Genomic DNA, 20268 nt, shown 5'->3' with positions numbered 1-20268 from the left:
AAAGAGTTCAAAGAGGCAGAAAGGGCGAGGGGGTGGGGGCGGGGGGATAGGGGGGGGGCTGGAGGATGGGTGGGGGGGGGGGGGGGGTGGATGCTATACATGTTCTGACTCCATCCTATTTGTATCTATAGGAGCTGCAGAAGTCTTCATATGGGAAATTAGTAGAAGTGGAATTCAAGTGCTATCAGAATGGGGATGCGAAAGTGTTTGAACAGAATTTCACAACCTCGACTTCACCCCTGTGGTCGATTGTTAGGGAAGAAATTGTGTGTGTGTGCGGGTGTGTGTGTGTGTGTGCGGGTGTGGTGTGTGTGTGTGTGTGTGTGTGTGTGTGTATGCATGCAAAGAAGTTGGAATGGAAGCTTTTGATGTCCTACAAAAACATGTATCGCCTATGCATAAGTATGCAAATGACTGATGCCATATGGAAATTTAATGATGCATTTTTAAAAAGGAGATATTAAATGACTCTTGATCACACAATTTTCCAAGTAAGCCTGCAATTAGCGACACACACACACACACACACACACACACACACACACACACACACACACACACACAGAGACACACACACACACACACACACACACACACACACACACACACACAAATGGCCAGGCATGTGCACGTGCCACATGCTCAAAGGTGATTGGAAACACACATGCACACGCACACGCACGCACACACACACACACACACACACACACACACACACACACACACACACACACACACACACACACACACACACACACAACACACACACACACACACACACACACACACACACACACACACACACACACACACACACACACACAGTATGATGAAAATGAAAATGCCTAATTTTGGTGTTTCTGCACTGGTAAAAGGTTTGACATGGGATCCATTCAGCTAAAAAGGTGATGCAAAATCTAATCACTAGTAATATCTATGAAAAGATAACAATAATAGCTAAATTTCCTATTGAAACAGGGTGATGTTTATGGGAGTCTAGGTTTGGTCAACAACTAGAACAGTGGTACATTAAGTTCAGAAGATTACATCGCTTTACTGTAATGCAGCCTTTAAAACTAGGAAAAGACACTTATGCCATATATCACAATATTACGATATCCAAAATCTAAGACGATATTCTAGTCTCATATCACATCATGGATATCTCACTATACTATAATAAGGTGGAGGGGTTCTGCAGGTGAGCATGCTAGAAATGAGCATGCAAAGCGCGTGACATTTCTAGTAATACTGCACTGCCCAGTCGTATGGGAGACAGTGATAAAGATGAAGAACTTTATTAGGATAGTAGTGATTGCCACTGACCTTGCCCTATTCACCTTATGTAGCCCCGCCCACTTGACCCAGTTGTGTTATAGAGACACTGCAAAACGCGTCATCATTCAGAAGCCACGCCCAAGACGGGGGGAAAATACAAGGAAGCACTGCCTGGCGACTGCAGCTAGCAAAACAAACCGCGGCTAACCGGGGCGAACGGAGGAACTCACCTCAGATAGAAATAGTTTTGCGGGGTTTTACAGGGATTTGGACAGTTTTCTTTTGAGATAATGTCAAAAGATTATTTCAGTACACTTCCTCCAACGGAGAGGGAAAGGTACATCGAGAAAATGAACTCAGTTGGCCTGGAGCAGTGTCCCTTTTCATTGCCCAAACAACGCTGGATAAATTAAACGATCCCACACAGTCGCCTGAAGTGAAATACTATGACATGAGCTTTTAGGCACGTTTAAATGAATGAAAATAACGCTGGTGTAACGTCAGACAGATGGCATCAGACGCGCTGGCGTTCTCCTATGTCACGTAGTTGCACACAAAGATCATATATATCGAAGATGAACACTCCAACTTACTTCCTTGACAGCAAAATCTACATTTTCTTCTCGCGAATGTTCAATGGCTTCCTTGTTTTGCTCGGGAGTACAAAAAAACTTTAATTGGCGATTTTTTACATTTGTTGTCTGCGCAGCCCCACCACACAACAGCTTTTAGCCATGTTTAATTCAAGGAAAATTGCGCTGGTGTATGGGACTGAATGGAGCGATTTCCCCCGTGATGGGCGTGGCCTATTTCATGCAGTGTCTCTATGACTTCCTGTTGAAAACACTGTCTGTTTTACCTGCTCACTAGTACTGTACTGTCACAGGAAGTGTAAGCACAAGTGAAAAGAGGCTGACCCTTGTTGGAACATAAGGTGAATAGGAGATGAATCAACCACAACCCTGTCCAAAAAAATGTACGTTAATTTAACTTTATAAAGCTTTGGTCACTGAAAGAACTGTATATTCTGGTGTTGGTTTACACATGCACACACGCACGCACGCACACACACACACCCACACGTGGCCCACCCACTCCCCTGCCGACTCAGTGAGGTGCGTTGGTCAGGTTTAAAGCCTGCATTGTTCGTGACCAGCCGACCTGTCTAGCACACTCCCCAGTCTCTCTGCTCAGCCCATTACACACATTGGAAAATGGGAGAAAACAAGAAGGGGAGATGAGAGCGGAGGGAGAGGCGGAGACGAGGGAGACGGAGTGAGGGATGAGGAGGGGAAAAAGCAAGAAGGGCTGAGAGGCCTCACATCTGTCTGGGAACAATGTCAGAGTCTGCCTTTGAGTTGGCGGGGTTAAAAGAGGAGGCAGATCTCGGCGTGAACGCTGTTAAATGGTTCAGTGGTTTGACAGTGGCTGATGCTACAGACAGCACCGCTCCCCTGGGAGCCTGCGCGCTCTCGCAGGCAGGGCTCCTATCAAAATATACCTACCACCACCTGCCTCTACCTCCACCTGCCTCTACCTCCACCTGCCTCTACTGCCACCTGCCTCTACCGCCACCTGCCTCTACCTCCACCTGCCTCTACTGCAACCTGCCTCTACCTCCACCTGCCTCTACTGCAACCTGCCTCTACCTCCACCTGCCTCTACCTCCACCTGCCTCTACCACCACCTGCCTCTACCTCCACCTGCCTCTACCTCCACCTGCCTCTACTGCAACCTGCCTCTACCTCCACCTGCCTCTACCTCCACCTGCCTCTACTGCAACCTGCCTCTACCTCCACCTGCCTCTACCTCCACCTGCCTCTACTGCAACCTGCCTCTACCTCCACCTGCCTCTACCTCCACCTGCCTCTACCTCCACCTGCCTCTACCTCCACCTGCCTCTACCTCCACCTGCCTCTACCGCCACCTGCCTCTACCTCCACCTGCCTCTACTGCAACCTGCCTCTACCTCCACCTGCCTCTACCGCCACCTGCCTCTACCACCACCTGCCTCTACTGCAACCTGCCTCTACCTCCACCTGCCTCTACCGCCACCTGTCTCTACCACCACCTGCCTCTACCTCCACCTGCCTCTACCTCCACCTGCCTCTACCGCCACCTGCCTCTACCACCACCTGTCTCTACCTCCACCTGTCTCTACTGCAACCTGCCTCTACTGCCGCCTGCCTCTACCGCCACCTGTCTCTACCGCCACCTGCCTCTACCGCCGCCTGCCTCTACCGCCACCTGTCTCTACCGCCACCTGCCTCTACCACCACCTGCCTCTACCGCAGAAATAAACAGTAACCCAGCGGGGAGGGAGAGAGAGATCTAAGGAGGCAATCGGAAGCTTATGGAGATAGACTCACTTTTTTCTCCCCTCTCTCTCCACTGTCATAATTGTCTGGGGAATTATGGGCGCAGCATAATATTATAGGCTGGCCGGGGTAGTGGAAAAGGAGTAAGGCATGTTTACAGTATAAGTGTGGAAGAAGATTATACATTAACGTTCGAGCGATGACTCTTGAGAAGCTTTGGGGTGGTGGTTATGTGGATTCTGTAGCTTTTGGGGGGGGGGTTTAAAACGTGAACAACACAAAACTGTAATCCCAGTTGTAGCCCTCAAAGCTGTGTTGCAGCTGGTAGGCTAGCACACACGCACGCACGCACGCACGCACGCACACACACACACACACGCACGCACGCACACACACACACACACACACGCACGCACACACACACACACACGCACGCACGCACACACACACACACACGCACGCACACACACACACACACACACACACGCACACACACACACACACTCACACACGCACGCACGCACACACACACACACACACACACACACGCACACCAGCAGAGGCAAAAACCGCTCCATTTTAGCATCATTACGCAGCACGGGTCCCCCGCTCCCTCCGGAGCCGTGTTCTGCCTCCGGTGCTACATTTGAGGGTTTGTTGAGCGGCACGTAGGTGTGTAGCGTGCACCGCCTTACCTGATCAAACAGCCCAACTGACGCATGGCCAATTATCCTGCTGCCTCCTCTCATCTCACGTTTAAGGAGAGGCAAAGCAAAAAGCAGAGAGGAGGAGACACAGGAAGAGAAGAGAGAGAGATGAAGGGAGTGAGCGGAGGGGGGAGGGAGAGAGATGGAGGGAGTGAGCGGAGGGGGGGGGAGAGAGGGAAAGAGAGAGATGGAGGGAGTGAGTGGAGAGAGGGGGGGGGGGAAAGAAAGAAAGAAGACTGGTGGTGTGTTTATAGAAGAATGGCAGATGTAAAAGCGCTCTTCTCTCCATCCCGCGGGGAAGCTGACACATGCACCGTTTGTGAAAAAGTAAACAATGGCGCACACACTTTAGCATATTTTTTTTGATGGTGCATCTTTACCCTCGGCAAGCCGTAAAATAGGCCAATATGAGACAAACAAAGAGAGAACGGGCTGAATTAAGTATGAAAAGTGACACGGGGTGTGTAGCTGTGTGCTCGGCGGCTCTAGTCTCCGTGCAGAACATCAGCGCCTGCTCCTGCACACACAGCGGAGCAGCATCTACACAGGGGAAGTGGCACATATTATATGTGTGCTTGTTCATCCCCCCCCCCCCATTTTCTTCTTCTCACACAGTTCCATCCCACTGCGGAACAAGGTGGAGAAGAAGTGCTGAACCTTGCTCTCACTTCTGCGCCGACTCGCTCTCTCCGCCATTGTTCCTCCTACACCTCTGTCTCTCTGCTCAGAAATAAGAGGAAAGGTTACGACCGACCAGTCTCCCCGCTGACAATACCTCCACACTGGAAGCTCACGGGCCTTTCTGAAGGCTCTGCTGCCTGCCACGCTGCCCTTGCTGTGCTTTAACAAACACACGTGACATGGATGGAGAACAGAATGACAGCACAGAGAGGAGCCATGTTTATCCACCCAGACCTATAGGCCTCCATGCTACATAATGCCTGTGCTGCACAGTGAACTCACAATAGGTGAAGGGGTAGCATTGACTCTGGCTCACACACGCTGAACACAGACCTTGGACATGGCCTGGACCTTCTGTGGGATCACGGCTTATCGCAGTGCTATATAAAGCATGTGGTGAATAGGGGTTGGAAGTGGTTTTAAACAGAGACCTTGGCCCTGGACGGGCTGCTCTTCTCTTTGTGATGGTAAAGAGCAGAGCAAAGTGTGGCAGAAGGCAGAGAGGGAAGTAGAAATAACGTAATTACAAGGGGAACAACAGTTACTGACAATGACTTACAGAGGCCTTGGCTGTGACTCAGAACACCACACATTATGGTATGGATTGGATAGGAGGAGAAAAGGACTAATACCTTAGAAAATTCATAAACCAGAGGGCATCCAACAAAGAGCCACTGACCTACAGTTGCGCTGGACCTGGCTGAGAATTTCCTGATTTTGCCGCTGCGCGAGGTGTTGTCCTTCAGGGCCGTCTCACACTCTCTCTCCATCGCGGAGGCCAGTTCGCGGGACACAGTGCTGAGGTAGGCAGCGTTGAGGAAACCCAGGATGGCGTGTGGCCCCGCTAGACTGGAAAGGACATGGAGCTCCTCTCCCAGGGCTTGGGTCAGGGCCGGTGCCACAGAGCGGAAGCCCACGGCCAGCCGGTCAAAGCCAGTCTCACCGCCTGGGCTGGAGGTCAGGGCAGAGTGCAGGAGAGCCAGCACAGAGTGCCTTCTCAGACCCTGGACAAATGTTATCCACATGGTATACTGTTGCTGTAATATCATTGTTATCTATTATTGTCTATTATGGTATTGGTATGAAAAAGTCCATATTGCTGATTCTGGGATTTAAGGTAATCTCCAGGCTAAAGAATAATATGGTTCAACTCTAAGCTATGGTGGAGAGATGCCACAACACACTGACTAGCATATGTACATGTAATATTATATCCACTGCAGTGTAAAAAAAGAAGAAGAAGAAGAGATATAATGATTTCCAATGTTTGACAATATGTTCATAATTGTACTGTACCTGGTAATGTGTGAGCACCTCAGACTCAGGGTAAAGGAAGCACAGCTGTTGCAGACAGTGGATCCGTTCGGGGATGGACAGAGTGTAAACCCGTCTGGCTCCCTGATGTTCCGGGCTGCAGCGAGACAGCCGCTCCAGCAGGTGGCGGCGCAGTCGGACACGCACGTCGTCCCACACCTCCTGGACCTGAAGAAAATGATCAAGTAAAGGCAAGTAGTGCATACTGTATACACAACTCCAGGCAACGGTTGAATACACACCGTGTGAATAGTTAGTGCTTAATCTCGTACACAGATATACAACATAACAAGTCAAGTGTAGGGTATTTACCTCTAGGGAAGAGTCATCCCTGACAGTATGGATGAATGGCAGGGAGGAGGCAGTCTGTTGAGGAGTAGGCGAGGCGGAAGAGGGAGAGCAGGAGGGGGTGCAGGGAAAGGAGACGCCACACTGGCTGGACAGAGTGAGCAATAGGTGGAGTGTCACCTCCTCTGTGCCCTCCTCTTCTGATCTCAGGTACTGTTGCTGAACAGAACAGAAGGGAAGAGACGATCAATAGAGATGTTAATATCACTGGAAGATAGACTGTGCAGAGAATACAATGTACAGATGGTGATTTCACGAGCCCAATAAGCCCATAGCAAGTATGTTTTTAAACCAGGGCCAGTGCGGAATTGACCCTATTAGAATGGTGTTACAGAAGGTATGAAAATAATGTTGCAGTCAATTACACTCGCTGGCTGGTGGGTTATCGCAGAAGCTACAGATCAACAGATAGCTAAATGCCCATCACCGAATGTCAACGCAATTAAGCAGGAGATTGAGGCGACTGAGCAATATCAGTGCATATTGATAAAATCATAATCAACTTGATCATCGTCATCATCATTGGTCATTCATCAGACTGTTTTATTGCTCATCATTACGATCTCTAATTTATTATTGTTTTATTATCTGTGAAGCGCTTCGTAGCTCTGTTTGGAAAAAGTGCTAATTATTGCCGTCGTTATTATTATGAGCACCATCATAGTCAATGTCATCATCCTGATGTATTACCAAAGTTCTGAAGAAGTCCATGAGTTCTTGATGGCCCGTGGTAACAGGCTTGGAACTGCTGGAAGCCCTCCGGTTGAGCCACTGCAGGCATTCTCTGGGGCTGGATGGACGCTCGCCAGACCAGGAGTCTCCCATTTTGGCCTGGAGCTCCTTCAGGTTCTGTTCAATACTGAGTACAAAGACAGAGAGGAGTCTGATAGCCTTGGTACTATATACAGTACACAGACACACCACATCCACAACATACAGTGACATGTCACATGCACACAGGAACTACTTACAAGACCAGCCACATTGCCCCCCCCCCCACACACACACACACCAAATTAAAGACACACTGAAGATACACACTGACCTACACACCACATTACATTTTTCTCGCTCTCTCTCTTTCCCTCTCGTCTCTCTCGCTCTCTCTGAGACAGATACAGAAGCATCAACAGTAATGAACAGAGACATCGATATATCAGTGTGTGAGTGTGTACTAAGCGTCTGGTGTGAAGTGGTGTTACAGGCGTCTCTGAGACACACGCTTCTTGCCGTCTCACGTCTTACTCTCCGCCCTCGTCACACACGCACACGCACACACACAAGCGCACACACACACACACACACACACACACACACACACGCGCACACACACACATACACACGTACACAGCCCGTTTGCTTTTAACAGACTGCATCAGCTATTCTGTTTCTCCTTTAATGTGACAGATTAGAAATGACATCTTTGGGCCCGTCATGTTTAGTCATTTCCATGCAAATCAATGCATCTACACACTTGCCTATGTAACACAGTGTGTGTGTGTGTTTGTCTGCATGTGTACAGATCTGCATAATTAAATGTGTGTATGTGTCATGTGCTAGTGTGTACTCGCATATTGTGCGTGTGTATGTGTGTCTGCAGTGCATGTGCACACACACACCTGCATAAATAAATGTGTATGCGGTAGTGCACACAGTAATTAATGTTGTCTGTCTCACAATCGTGTTTGTGTGTGTGTGTGTGTGTGTGTGTGTGTGTGTGTGTGTGTGTGTGTGTGTGTGTGTGTGTGTGTGTGTGTGTGTGACAGAGCCAAGGTGCTGTTTCCCCACAGCACAGCTCATCCTCTACCGCAGGCCTATAAAGTGCCTCCTGCCTGCTCCCGGGGCATGAACACATCCAGATGTCTTCCAATGGCAACACATTAAATAAGCGTTCAATCTGACACACTTTCCTTTCAGAGGGGAAAACGCAAGGGGATAAAATGTTATAGACTGTTACAAAGCACTATCCTCTAGACTGAACACTGCCTCCTGCTATCTCTCTCTCTCTCTCTCTCTCTCTCTCTCTACCTCTCTTACCATCCCTTCCTCTCACTCTCTTCCTTTTTTAGGAGGTCAGACAAAGCTTCTCACACCAACCAACTTGCTGACTGACAGAAACCCCAAATATATTTGAACATGATGTTTAGATGGCTGGGTTAAGCAAAGTGCATCCCGATTCCCGATGAATGTATTATTAACAGCAGAGTTGTATAAGCGAGGAAAAAAGATCGGATCGGATTGGTATCGGTATCGGCAGATAGGTTGTGGCATCGTACATGAAAAAGTGGCATCGTGCCATCCCTAATATATATTGGTTCCATGGCAGGAAATGCACGTTACACCAGTGAACGACCCAAACCCTGCATTATGGTGGGCCTTCATGGTGTGTTTCCTTGATTTTGACCATCCTGTGTGTGTGTGTGTGTGTCTGTTGTTGTTGTATTTCTGACAGTGTTTTTTTTGTGCCTACGTTCATCAGTGGTGTATGAAGTACCTGAAAGCCACACTTGAGTAAAAGTATAGATATCTTAACAGAAAATTACTTTGGTATATTACCTGAGTAAAAGTCTTAAAGGAACACGGCAACATTTCTGGGAGATTCGTCTATTCGCCATATTCTCGATAGTAAGCTGAGAAGATAGAGGCCCTTCTCTTCTCTGTGTGTGCAATGGAAAAGTAGTTAGGCCTGCTAGTTAGCTTAGCAGAAATGACTGGTAGTCTGTGGTACTGTTACTGTATCTAACGGGCTAGCCTACCCCGTTAAGCCATCAAATACACATTCCAACAGCGCCAAAAAGCTCTCATGTATTCTTATGTACATGTTGTGACTCGTGCATTCACCACGTTACGAAATAATAACGTAAAATTACAAGACATTGTAATTTATGAGGCTAATTTACATAGTAAAGTACTTTCCTGAAGAAAACCGGAAGCTCCGGCTACAGTATGTATTTCATACAGTGTACTTAAGTATTTAAAGTAAAAGTACAAATTAAAGAAAAAAGCAAGCAAAAGACATCCCTGGGCTTGAGTGGAAAATGTGAAGTCTTCTTCTTCTTGAGTTTTATAGCAGTTGACAAACAATGTTATGGTGCATTACCGCCACCAAGTGGAAGGGAGTGTGCATCAAAACGTAACTTGCAAGCTAGGAGCACTGATTCGCCAACCCTGCTTACTTGCAGGCTACCAAATTTTGTAGTAACAAGCTAAGATGCTTAAAGCCGGGGAAACGTAGAGTGTGAAGTAAAAGTATACATTTTATTTTAGGAAATGTAGTGGGGTAAAAGTTGACATACATATAAATACTCAATAAAGTACACAGATACTAAAAAAAAATACTGTTATGTATTATTACTTTGTTACATTACACCATTGACGTTCATGCATGCATGCGTCCAGGGTATAGGAAAGATAACATTGTAATTGTGAGAGCTAAAACGCAGCTCTACCAAGGTCCCAGCATAACCAGCATGGCTCACAATCGCTGAAGGCACTGTGTGTCAAATGAATAGACACCACTTGAAACAACACAAAGGATTGTTCAAATGCGCATTTGTTTGCGCAACCTCTGACTTTCTCTTTTCCCTCTGAGGAGAATTAGAGCAATGCCTTTTCTAAGAAAACGTTCAACAACACATGCTTAAAATAACGACAGTTTTCTGTTCCCTTTTCACGATCGCTCAGTGTAAGCAAAGCATGGAAAGAGAAGATATGGAATGCAGAAGAAAGACATGTAATGAAGTGCATTCTCAGCACGGTGCCATGTCTTATAATGAAAGCTCACTGTGTGTAATTGAATGGCAGCAGAGAGTATGTCCGTTTAATGTAGGTCATAAACATGGACGTGCTTTCTGGGCTCCACCCCAGGACTTCGCGCAGACAGCAGGTTTGAAATGGCCTTCCATCTGTAGCTCACTCCACAGCCACTCTCTGAAGTTCATTAAAAACAGATACACTAATGGATATGACTTTTGTCTTATTCGCTTTCACAAGCGCTTAGGCTAAACTACACCTTTCTAGCCTCGCTGCTCTATTGAGACCGAGATGTACACTTTTTGATCATACGTTACAGTAGTCTCTTTGCTCTGGGACTCAAGGTGGCCATAATGTGGATTCAACAAGGAAATAGTTGACTTGAAATCGTTTTGGGTTCAAAGCCATATAGACCATGAGAAGAAACAAAATGGCTTCTTATTCTCTCAGTCCAGCCCCACTCCCCATCATCTCACTCGTGTCTTCACTGAGAAAAACAATGTACCCTAATGGCCACAGCAACAGCAAACTCGACATTCTTTCCTCCAGGTGCCACCTTCACGTACATTTCCGAGCACTGCCTCCGCATTCTCTCTCTCTCTCCATTCCCCCAGTCCCTTTCTCTCTCTCTCTCTGCCCTGGAAAACTATCTTACTTTCCTAATTCTCTTTTCTTTCCTCTCTCCTTTCAATTGAGCCCTCCTTAGGGCCTTGTGCTGTAAGTTATAAAGTCAGTGGAGATGGTCTGTGTCAAGGAGTCCATCCGGCTCTCGACAATGTCCCGACCTTTTGCCCGCCAGTGCGAGAGCTACCTGCAAGCCCTAATCAACTTGGCAGGATTAACTCCGAACCTGATGACTTCCACTGCCGACGGCTCAGACGCCGCGGAGAGATAGAGAGACCCAGCAGAGAATGAGAGAATGAGAGGGAGCGGAAGGCTAAAGTGGGTAGAAAACAAGAGGCGTCGCGGAAAATAAAACCGCTCAACTCGGGGAGCGAGGGCGACAATGGACAAAGCTGTAATGGCAAAAACACCGAGGTGGAACCTCGACAAAAGAGCCGGAGAATGAGAGAAGAGAGCCGAGGAAACTGGGAGGAAAAGGTTTCTTTTAGGGCCTCTTGACAAACATGTCAATCATCTCGCCCTAACTGACACACACACACATGCACGCACGCACGCACACACACACACACACACACACACACACACACACACACACACACATGCGCGCGCACACACACACACACGCACACACACACACACGCACACACACACACACCGCTGAAGTGAAATCTAATTGTTTTTCAGAGCAGTCTAGCTAGACAGTCGACACCGCGGACCCCCGCTTCCCCCCCACCTTCAGCAGCGCTGAGCGAGTTGGGGAGCGAGCGGAGGTCTTTTATTAGATATGATGGCACATTTCACAGCTCCCTGACTTACAGAAACCCAATCCCGCGATTAGTCAGCGCTTTGACGTTATCTTAAGTTCCTTGTCAGAATTAATTTAGTGTGGGTGGGCTGCTGCGGGGCTGTCTGTCTGTCGCGCTCCGCTCCCCTCCGCGCGCCTACAGGGGGGGGTGGGGAGCGGGGCAGGAAGATCCCTTTCAAATAAGCCCCAGCTCCAGTCGGTGCCAAACCAGCCGCCTGAGAACCGAATATCTGCTCCATCAAAGGGCCCCATTCTGCGAGGGGAAGAGGAGTGAACGGGCTTGAATGAGCAGGCTGAAAACAGATCCCGTCCTGGCCCGGCCTGTGGCCCACTTAGTGCCCTCGGCCCCTGGCCGCCCGGCCGGGCTCCAGCGACACCGGAGAGCAGATACAGCCGATAGACTAACCCAACACACGTGTCACGCACAGCTACACACAGAACCCAGCGCACACTGCCACGATTAAAGAACACACTTTTTTTTCTAGTAGAAATGGAAGCCGGTGATGTGTTTCAGTGTGGCCGACTTTTCCAAATCCACCGGCTCACATCGGACGCAGCACACACATACACATACACACATACACACACACACACACACACACACACACACACACACACACACACGCACGCACAGAATCAAATTTAAAAGTACTGATGCATCCTGATCAAGATTGGCAGTTGACTGGTGAGAGCCATTTGCCTTAGCAGTGTGAAACAGGAGGCGTGCCTGTGGTCCGCAGGCCCGCACTGACACTTCATTAGAGGCCTTTTCCTGGTGGCCCTCCCCCGCCCGGGCCACTATCCCATCTGATGAAAACTAATGGATTACAGCGTTTCAATTTGGGGGAGCCGGCTCCGTTGTCAGCCTATCTTAATCTCCTTCAATTAGGGAGCAGCTCTTAGGCAAATCTCTGACATCTGACAACTGGGAGCAAGCCAGTCACTTTGACCCATAAACAGGTTCAAGTCCTTCACAGGAGTGGGCATCTCTCTCTCTCTCTCTCTCTCTCTCTCTCTCTCTCTCCATCACGCCATCCCTTACTTCTTCTCTTTCCTCTCATCCACTTCCGTAATTTGTCCCAGACACCACTAAGTCAATTACTGTAGGCAGCAGGTGTGTGTGTGTATGTGTGTGTGTGTGTGTGTGTGTACACACGTCTGGAGCCCACCCTAGTTGGGGCAAAAGAGAGAGCCGTTAGTCAGATCCTGTGTGTGTCCCTACAGCATCAGGGCTATCCTGAAGTGGTCTGGGGAGGAAGTACGCCACAGACCGACAGAGACACTGACCAGCGGTCCCCCGCGGCGAGAGGAGGATCGCCCTATTTTTAGCGCCATTCTCCATTATATGGAGCCTTTGTTCTCATAATGGTTATCCCTCTCCCATCTGCAGGAACACAAAATAACCCTTTAATGCTTAGAAAGCAGAAAAATGGTCCGGCCTTCAGTAATAAGCCTGGAATTACCTACCCAAGGGTTTTCCTTTCAAGATGTGGAATCTTCAATTATTATGGTCCCATTTAGAAGGGGGGGAGAAAGAGAGAGAAGGGGGAGAGAGAGAGAGAGAGGGGCAGAGAGAGCGAGAGAGTGGGGCAGAGAGAGAGAGAGAGAGAGAGAGAGAGAGAGAGGGGCAGAGAGAGAGAATGGGGCAGAGAGAGGGGCAGAGAGAGAAAGAGAGAGGGGCAGAGAGAGAGAGAGAGAGAGGGGCAGAGATAGAGAGAGAGAGGGACAGAGAGAGAGAGAGGGACAGAGAGAGAGAGGGGCAGAGAGAGAGAGTGGGGCAGAGAGAGAGAGAAAGAGGGGCAGAGCGAGAGAGAGAGAGGGGCAGAGAGAGAGAGTGGGCAGAGAGAGAGAGAGGGGCAGAGATAGAGAGAGAGAGGGGCAGAGAGAGGGAGAGAGAGTGGGGCAGAGAGAGAGAGAGAGAGAGAGAGAGAGAGAGAGAGGGTGTAAAAATGGAAGGGATGGGTCCCAGACACTAATGGTGGCAGAGTGAGGCTTTGTTCACTCGTCACATTTAGCCTGTCCCTCATCATCGGCCCTCTGCCTCACAACAACACTCAGGATAAAAGAGCTGAAATATAGATTTCTCTCCTTATTTTCTCTCTTTCTCTCACTGTCTCTCACTGTCTCTGGCCTTGTCAGTCTACAGTCCCTGACTATCCCTGTCTGCCTTCATAACACTGGCACACTACATCTAGTGCTGCACGATTAATCGAATCGCAATCGCAATCGCGATGTCAGCACGTGCGATTACATAACCGCAAAAGTGTGCGATTATTTTATTTTTTTCACGTCTTTTTGAGTGTGTGTGTGTGTGTGTGAGAGCCTCCTCTAAACTAACGTTACACGCGACACAGCAAACACACGTTTCTCTGCCATCACACTGGGCATCAATACTAGCGGGAGACTTCTCCCATGCACTGCACTCCCGCAAATAAGTAATGTTATGTGCAGCAAGGTTACATATTATCTACCGAGAGGGCGAGAGAGAACATCCATGATCGCTAACAGCAAACTATGCTAATAACTAGCTAGCCGTTCGTTCAGAAATGCATGTAAACAGCCGTGTGATCAGTGAGAACATCAGTAAAATAAGGAGAGAGCTGCAGGTGCTTATTCAGAACTAGTGCGCGATTAAGTACACAGTGGGGATGACCCGCTGTGATGAAGAATATAACGAGATTAACAAGGTTGATAGCAAAACACTGTCGCAGCTGCCAGCACTGGCAGCATCACCTCCAGGCTAGCTAACTAGCCTGTCACATGACGCCTTCATGGTCCCTCGTTAAAAGTCTGCAGATGCACGTTCTCACCTCTCTCTCTCAAGAAGCGTCACGTGAGTGTGGCGTTTAAGGCCATCTGTCGCTACAAAATAAATAAACGGGGTGTATCATTCATTAGTATTGCTGGACAGACATGTAACTAACTTTGCAACTTTGCTGAGCCATCTTCTATGTGCTGTAGCACAGTGCAGTTTCTATTTGACTGGTGTTTCTTTTTTACATGTTTGGGACAGGCAAATGTCTCAAAATGTTTTATTTTTTTGTAAAGATAATTTAATTTCAAATTGTTTTATTTTTTTAGTTTTAATATATATTAAATTGTAACATATTTCATGTATTTTAGTCTGTGATATGTGAAACCGTGGTATTTTTGTCCAAGGTTATCATACCGTCAAAAACTCATGCCGGCACATCCCTAGATACCTCTTGTTTATTATATCGCAATCACAATCGCAATCGCAATATTGTCCACCCTAATCGCTAATCGCACCTTTTCCCCAAATCGTGCAGCACTAACTACATCTCAGTCTGCAGTGGCAAGTGCACAGGAAGCAAGTGTCATTATTAACTTATTCATACTTATTGGTTTGAATTATTTTCTTCATCTAAATTCCTAAAATGCCAAATTCAATGCACTATTTTGACAACTACACCCGGAAACGTCACATCAGGGTTGTTCAATAAACTTGACTGATGAGAGCTAACAGTGTGTGGACTTTTTCTTATGCTTTAAAGGAACACTCCGCCCATTTTCAACCAGCTTTGTATCATTAGAACATCAGTAGTATATCAGAAAACTGTAAACTGTTTTGAAGTCTGTCATTTAATTTGACAGTTATTGAGTGTTAAAGTGTGGACCAGTGACATCACTGGTCCACACTAACTCAAATGAATAACTCATTAACTCAAATCAACTCTCAATAACTGTCAAACTGAAGTCATTCATCTAGTTTGACAGTTATTGAGAGTTGATTTGAGTTAATGAGTTATTAATTTGAGTTTAACACTCAATAACTGTCCAATTAAATGACAGACTTCAAAACAGCTTACAGTTTTCTGATATACTACTGATGTTCTAATGATACAAAGCTGGTTGAAAATGGGCGGAGTGTTCCTTTAATATTGACTTCTTCTGGTGGCTCAGTGACTCTCTCTCTCTGCCCCTCTCTCTCTCTCTGCCCCTCTCTCTCTCTCTCTGTCCCTCTCTCTCTCTATCTCTGCCCCTCTCTCTCTCTCTGCCCCTCTCTCTGCCCCTCTCTCTCTCTCTCTCTGCCCCTCTCTCTCTCTCTCTTCCGGTGGCTCAGCTGGTAGAACATGTACCACAAAGTCTCAGCCCTTCACGTGGCCGACCCGGGTTTGAATCTGACCCGTGGTGCTTTGCCTCATGTCATCCCCTCCTTTCCTGTCTGCCCACCGTCCTATCAATAAAGGCAAAATGCCCCAAATATATATATATATATATTTAAAATATTAAAGGTCCCAATTCGTGCAGCTGTAACCTCTTAAAAACGTGTGTCTCTGGTCCATAAAACATGATTCTGGATTAATTTGCCGAAAATATAGCAACCCCGTTTGTTGTGACGGAGTTCTCACTTCCTCATCTCGTCGCTTCCCAAGAACGGTCTGTTTCTATAATATATTCAGAACTAACAGTTCCCATTGGCCCAATCAGATTAGCGTCTGTGGACCAGCACGCTAGGTTGCGAGTTATCGTTAACTTAGCGGTTACTACGCTAAAGAGGACATCTCAAAATGCCTAGACTTACCGAATGCACCTCTGCAGTTGCTGGATCACGTACAGTTGGCGTCGCTCCAGCTAGAAGTGTTAATTTTGTGGCTATAGACAAAATGGTGCAGGTAGCTTGTGTGAGAGAGACCCGCGCAGTATGCATGAGGAAGCTCGTGACGTCCCGATCCCCCGTCTGGGCAAACGAAGCGTTTGGGGGTGTGGCTTGGAGGAGACTGCTTGAGAGAGCTGTATAGGGACAAATCCAACTGTGGCAGTTCTGAGCTTGTGACCACTCATTACAGGGAGGGCTGACAGCAGTATACTGTATATGCATTTACAAGTAAAAACAGCTTTTGCATGGAATGGGAGCTTTAAAATCTTCTGGCTCTGCACCTGCCTTGAAGGTTTGCGGATGTGCTTTTGATCCATGGCACCTACACCTTCCCACTATCCTCCTTCACAGCAGAGATGCTCACAAGTCATTTTTTGCAAGTCCAAGTCAAGTCTCAAGTCTCTTATGGATGAGCGTTCTATCATCTGCTGCTTGCCATCTGGTCTGCTTTGAACACTGCATAGCTAAAACTAAGAAATTCAAAGCATGTCATGTATTACCGTCACTCCTTATCTATTAGCATACAGTATCAGCATTGATTGGATGACATCAGTATAGATTTCCTTAATGTTAATGCACCAAAAAAAAAAAAAAATAATAATAAAGATTGTTCACAAGTCCCAAAACTCAAGTCCAAGTCAAGTCTCAAGTCTTTGAGGACGAGTCTCAAGTCAAGTCTCAAGTCACTGTGAGTGAGACTTAAGTGTGACTTAAGTCCAAGTCCCAAGTCCAAGTGCCCATCTCTGCTTCACAGCGCCCCGCGGTGCGGCGCACACTGAAACTCAAACTCATTTAACTCACACTCACTCAAACCAAATGAATTTGTACCAATGCTGTTTGTAGTTTTAGGCCACATGTGAGATGATCTGCATGTTTTACAGACAGGCAGCAAAATTGTATATACATCTTGACCTTGGCCTCTTCATGGGAATCTTTACAATCAGTTAAATCAGGAACAGTTAGGGAAGTAGAGAGTCTCAACTGTGGAAAGGTGATATTTCCGTGAAAGCCCTCAACAATGCGCTAAGGAAATAGATGCAATCCAATAGACAGTCATAGACATGGTGGAAATCAATGATTTGTCTCAGCGGAGAGTAATCCCTTTACTGGGAATGAAACGCATATATTTATGCAGTTTGGGCTCCCTGACGTTTCTAACCACAGGCCTTTTCAGAGGTAATTGTTTTGTTCAAGCTCACAATAGATCACATAGAAACAAAGTGTGTGTAAATTTACCATTCACTGTTCAAATGAGCCCCTAATATCTGGGGAAAAAACATCTGACATCTCTGACAGATTCTTGGCAAAGGCTGGGAGGCTCATTAGTGCGGTGAACGCACACGCGCGTATACACACGCACACATGCACGCGCACGCGCACACGCGCGCATGCGCACACACCCACACACACACACACACACACACACACACACACACACACACACACACACACACACACACACACACACACACACACACACATCCACAAACAAAGACTAAACTAAAGTGGTTCCAGTCCCAAAGTCAGCAATTTATAAACTGTAGCTAGTGGATGAAGACATTCTCAACTTTAAAGGATAAAATCTGATTATTACATTTGATGTCTTCATTCTGGAGTTTGGATTGACCAAACTTTGTGATGGGTTTATGGCTTTATGGGCCTTTTGAGTGACAGTGACCGTGACAGTGTGTGTGTATGTGTTTGTGTGTGTGTGTGTGTGTGTGTGTGTGTGTGTGTGTGTGTGTGTGTGTGTGTGTGTGTGTGTGTGTGTGTGTGTGTGTGTGTGTGTGTGTGTGTGTGTGTGTAAGGTGGATGGAAAGATAAAGGGAGAGAGGGAGAGAGAGAGAGAGAGAGAGAAAGAGAGAGAGAGAGAGAGAGAGAGAGAGAGAGAGAGAGAGAGAGAGAGAGAGAGAATGATCTTGGTTTGGAACCATGGTTTTGCCTTTCTACGTCTGTACAGGACAGTTAGCAGTGTTTGTTGTGCCAGTGGTCTCGGTTGCCCCTCTCCTTGACATTCTCCCTGCTGCTGTTTGCACACAGTCAGCACAGTTGGAGCTATCGTGGCTGGTTTTCCTCCCCTCAGAAAGAGCCATGTGCTGCTGCCATTCATTCTAGTACCGTACGAAAAAACTACTTCTACTTCCACAGCCTTGAAACCTGCCCGAGCTCCATGATCCATCACAGTAAACATGAACCCTTGTGTTGGCTTTGTCAGAGTTTCTGTTTTATGCTTATTTCATTGTCCCCGAGTTCAGTCTTTTCATATCAGTGCGCGCCATTATGTTATGCTCTGCTTAATGTTGATCACCTGTTGATCAACAGTCAAGTCAAGTTGCAGTCTACTGTACATCCATACATTACATTACATTACATTACATTACATTACATTACCGTACATTACATTACGTAATTTGGCAGACGCTTTTATCCAAAGCGACTTACAATAACACATTTTTGTCAGCAATAGAGCAATCAACTATGGAGCACAGTCTATGACAACTACAAATTCTGAAGGAACAGTGGTACAAGTTTAGTTTAGGTTAGTAGTTGGAGTTTTTTTTTTTTAGAAAGAGAGAGAAAGAAGTTAGATCAAGAAGGGCCCAGATGGAGCCTGAAAAGGTGAGTCTTTAGTCTTTTCCGAACTTGAGGATGAAGAAACACTTCGAACACTTTCTTCATCCTCAAGTTCGCGATTCCGGTGATCAGCACCTCCTGAAACGTATTATTGGTGTGCGTTACTATCTTCTTTTTTAGTCTTTTCCGAAACATCGGCAGTGATTCAGCTGTCCTGACCGAAGGTGGAAGCTCGTTCCACCATTGAGGTGCCAGGGACGAGAAGAGTCGAGATCGGGATGAGCGATTTTTGAGCCCCCGTAGCGAAGGAGGGGCGAGGCGACCTGCACTGGTGGAGGAGCGAAGGGAGCGCTGAGAGGTTTGGAACCTGACCATAGATTGCAGGTACAGAGGAGCTGTCTGGTGTACTGCCCTGTAGGCCAGTACCAGTGTCTTGAATTTGATAGTGACTGGACCAGGAGTTGAGTCGCTTCTCTTGTGAGAAAGGGACGTATTTTGCGGATGTTGTAGAGGGAGAACATCCATGTCCAGACTCATACAAGCACAAATATCTTGAAGTGCACGGCGCAGTGTTGTGGCCATTCAGCCTTATGGCACTTTAGGTAACGTTTTGGGGCACCTCAACGACATGTCTAATCGTTTTCAACATGGGAAATGGTCCTACCCTAAACCACCCACCGCCTATCACTGCTCTACGACCTTCCTATCCAACAAGACTTATCAATATCATACAGCTATTGTCAGTGTGGCAATGATGTGTAGATGATGGTGGTGGGAAACGTATGTAGACAGCTACTCTGACTGACCTGCTGGCATTGAGTTTGAGCTTCTCCTCTGTGTCTTGGAGAAGCTGTTGGAAGTCCAGCTCACTGGACACCCCAGGAACCAGCAGCTCCACAAAAGCATGGTCCTGAGGAAAATCACCTGGCCACTCCATACCGCTCTGCTGAGAGAGAGAGAGAGAGAGAGAGAGAGAGAGAGAGAGAGAGAGAGAGAATGTCAGGGACTGTATGTAGTAGCAGTAGCATTATATATAGCATGTAGCATTACATGCACCATACATGGCATGTGGCAGTTCATAAAACCTAATAAAGGAAAAGATAGACAGTGGTGTTTCGATTCAATCGACAAATGTTTATGAACTGACACCAAATACAACTGAGAAATCTGTCACAGACTCAGTTGTCTGTCAAAACACCCCCACCTCGACCACTCACACACACACACACACACACACACACACAC

At 47.1% G+C, this 20268-nt stretch overlaps 1 protein-coding gene across 1 annotated transcript in view; it reads right to left on the bottom strand.

The window, feature by feature from the left end:
* The window catches only part of kiaa0825 (KIAA0825 ortholog), a gene marked incomplete at both ends in the record, with an annotated part of 164702 nt that extends 144742 nt beyond the window's left edge, over window positions 1-19960 (bottom strand). The window contains 5 exons of the mRNA XM_083645361.1: window positions 5664-5988; window positions 6281-6466; window positions 6611-6805; window positions 7337-7505; window positions 19830-19960. Of these exons, the coding sequence (XP_083501487.1) occupies window positions 5664-5988; window positions 6281-6466; window positions 6611-6805; window positions 7337-7505; window positions 19830-19960 (1006 nt within the window). The remainder of the gene's footprint in view (window positions 1-5663; window positions 5989-6280; window positions 6467-6610; window positions 6806-7336; window positions 7506-19829) is intronic.
* Between the last annotated feature and the right edge of the window lie 308 nt (window positions 19961-20268).

This window comes from Poromitra crassiceps, assembly GCF_964638095.1.
Source record: "Poromitra crassiceps genome assembly, chromosome: 10".
Classification (NCBI taxonomy): Eukaryota; Metazoa; Chordata; class Actinopteri; order Beryciformes; family Melamphaidae; genus Poromitra; species Poromitra crassiceps.
Note: the sequence above shows the minus strand (reverse complement) of the source record. Positions and strands in the feature narration are given on the sequence as shown.